This window comes from Mesitornis unicolor, unplaced genomic scaffold (assembly GCF_000695765.1).
Source record: "Mesitornis unicolor isolate BGI_N332 unplaced genomic scaffold, ASM69576v1 scaffold6528, whole genome shotgun sequence".
NCBI lineage: Eukaryota > Metazoa > Chordata > Aves > Mesitornithiformes > Mesitornithidae > Mesitornis > Mesitornis unicolor.
In genome coordinates, this window is record NW_010203752.1 from 34,398 (window position 1) to 37,591 (window position 3,194).

The 3,194-nt window shown below is 35.3% G+C and overlaps 1 protein-coding gene across 1 annotated transcript in view; it reads right to left on the minus strand.

Annotated features, from left to right (window-relative positions):
• Positions 1-1,463, minus strand: part of TMX3 (thioredoxin-related transmembrane protein 3) — a gene marked incomplete at its 5' end in the record, with an annotated part of 21,673 nt that extends 20,210 nt beyond the window's left edge. Inside the window, 2 exons of the mRNA XM_010190823.1 lie at positions 407-530; positions 1,424-1,463. Coding sequence (XP_010189125.1) covers positions 407-530; positions 1,424-1,463 — 164 coding nt within the window. The remainder of the gene's footprint in view (positions 1-406; positions 531-1,423) is intronic.
• Positions 1,464-3,194: the final 1,731 nt, after the last annotated feature.

Here is a 3,194-nt window from a genome sequence, read left to right on the forward strand (position 1 = left end):
GTGTAACATCTTAAGGACTGATTAACTGAAGAGTAACAGCAAGAATACAAGCACTTGACCAACAGTAATATAAGGAACCTAAAATTGGATGCTGTAGAGATGCACTACAAAGATGCTTGTATAACAGTAGTCTAAGAAGAATATCGAAAGCATATATTTGAAAAACATTTACCTTCCATTTGTCAGGAAGAATTCCCTACGCAAGCAGAAACAAGTGTGATTAAAAAAAAACAACCACATACTACAGCACATTGTCACTTTTGGAAAGAACAAGATTAATTTTCTCTAATGACTGTCTGCATACATTTGCTATGATACAGGACAGAAGAATTACTAATGAAAAGAATTAAGACCGGTTTCAAAACAGAGGCTGTCATGAAATGACTCCTAACCAAACCATACTTACTAGAAAAGGAAGTTGCATCCATCTTCCCAACTTTTACTGGAGAGCCCATGTTTTTCATTTCTATACCCACTTCATTCCACACAGGCTCCAGTTTCTTGCAGTGACCACACCAAGGTGCATAAAACTGAGAAGAAAACATGTTTGATTAAACAAACAAACAAAGAACCCACTAAATTAGCAAGGAGATTATATGTATGTGTTTATGTGTGTATAATCTATATCCCTATGTCGCTCTCTGGATTTCAGTTCAGCAATTATTTTTATACAAGCACACTGTAAAATTGATCCTATTTTCTTTGGGCCAAGCAGAGCTGTGAGACTTCATTGCATCTTTCTGCCTATGTGTTGCTGCAACTCCTCAGTGAAATTAGCATGGAAGATATCAATGTTTTGGTAGAAGAAGATCAGGTCACAACTGACAAAGTTGGATTTTGTTTTCCTATACATTACTGATCAATTCTGAATCAGCACATATAGTTTTCCCCACTCAAAAATCACAAATGTGATTATAAAATTTGAGAATTACAGTTCATATTTGGGTGAGCTAAAAAGAACAAACTCAGTCTTTTTAATAATTTCTTACATCTGAAATAAGGAGCACTGAATCTTTTCAAATATGTTACAGAAGTAAAAGAAGCCTCTCATATATTGGATGTTGTAGTGCTAAAATGTGAAGAACACAAATTAGTTAGTATAACTAGAAAATGGAATTGTATAAATTCTGAACAGAGATTATGACCTCCTGACTGTGTTAGGTAATCTGCTTTCCTTTTTGAAAGACTGTTAAATATAAGATGAGGCCTGCCTGCGCTTAGTACTCAGTCTAATTTCTAGTTTATCCTGAACAATACAGACAGACTGCCTATCCATGCTGTCAGAACCACTGCCATGTCATTTTTCTGCACCATGTACAAATGATTTTCCAAATGATGAAGCAGCTTTACTACAGAGTGTAGCACTGTACATTTTGTTTTGATTTCTACTAGCAGGTCTTCCCATTTTTTCTCATATACTCACATCTACAAGCCAAATATCATCTTTACGGTTTTCTTTAAACCTGCGAGGAAAAAAAAAGGAAATCAGTATATGATCTATCTGAAGATAAGTGAAGTACAAGTATGAAACACACAAAGTCTAAAATTAAGTTGGTATAAAATTATAGATACAAGAATTCGGTGGTGTTTCTTTCTTTGGGAGTGGGTGGGAGGAGAAAATAGTTATTTTTGAGTATTAAGATTGCACCTGCACATAATACTACATACACAATGGTACCAATTTCTCTAACCATTTGCCAAGACAGTAACAAAACCAGAAAATAAAAATGAAACAAACAAAAAGAAAAAACAGAAAAACAGTAAGAAATCAGAAAAACTAAAACATGCACAAAACATATTTGATTAGGACATGTAATCTAAGAGGAAGAAGTATTTTTCAGCTGTTCTAGTGACATTAAATACTGCCATTGACTGTTTAGAAAATGTTGCATTTTTACAGACCAACTAATACAGACTCTTAGAGCATTGGTTTATACTGTTAATCTCAGCTTTACTCAATGTAAAACAACTAATTTATCTGCAGTGTTAACATGCAAAGCAATGTAGTTCAACCTCCTTCAACATTCTACTACAGTGTGTCAGTTTATGCTTCTATCAAAGGTGCAGACAAGAAATAAACATTGGAATAAAAACATTTAAGTTTCTGATAAAAACCAGAGTTACACAGGCACTCCTGAATACTCAATGCTAGAGCAATGACATTTTAATGAACTGACTAGCTTTATTAAATGTAGAACTGTCACTAAATGTTAAAAACTTTAAAACAAAAATAGAACACAATAAATCAAAGTTCCTCGGTACATTTCACTGAACTGTTGTCACTACAAGATCACAGAAATTATCAAATTCCTTAACTATTTCTACACTGAGAATTAAGTAAGTCAGAATTTTAATGTAAGGTTTATTTTTGTAAAAGATGTGCTTCATAAAAGTGAATAGTACTGGGAGTAATGTCACACGCTATGAAAGACATTATACAACATTCTTACTGTAACACATTGTGAAAGGAGATGAATATATATAATTACCCAGTAAGTGTGTGACCTACACTCTAAATTAAGATTCAATTAATAGAAGTTACAGCACAACTCATCAATCCCCAACATGTAGCATGCCTATAAACGGCTCACAGGCAGTAAGTAGAATCAGAGAACATTTGGTATATTTGATTTAAAGTTTAACAGATTTGTAATGGTTCATAACGGTCTTGAAGAAATACTAATGCTGATGCTGACCTACTGCTTGAAAAAAATAATTCAGAAATCATAAAATAATTCAGAAATCTCTCAAGAAGAGAGTTTATGATCTTTGGAAGAAGGAGCAGGCAACTCAGGAGGAGTACAAGGCTACCACGAGACTGTGCAGGGAGAAAATTAGAAGGGCTAAAGCGCAGCTGGAACTTAATCTAGCTAGTGCTGTTAAAGACAATAAAAAGGGTTTCTATCAATACATTGGCAACAAAAAGAGAACTAAGGAGAGTCTCCTCCCTCCAGTAGATGTGGGGGGAAGCATAGTGAGTGGGGATGAGGAAAAGGCTGAGGTACTTAATGCCTTCTTTGCCTCAGTCTTTAGTAGGAAACCAGCAGTACTCTGGGTACCCAGTCTCCTGAGCAGGAAGATAGGGATGGAAAGCACAGTGAAGCCCCCATAATCCATGAAGAGGTGGTTAGCGACCTGCTACACCACTTAGACATACACAAGTCTATGGGGCCAGATGGGATTCACCCCAGGGT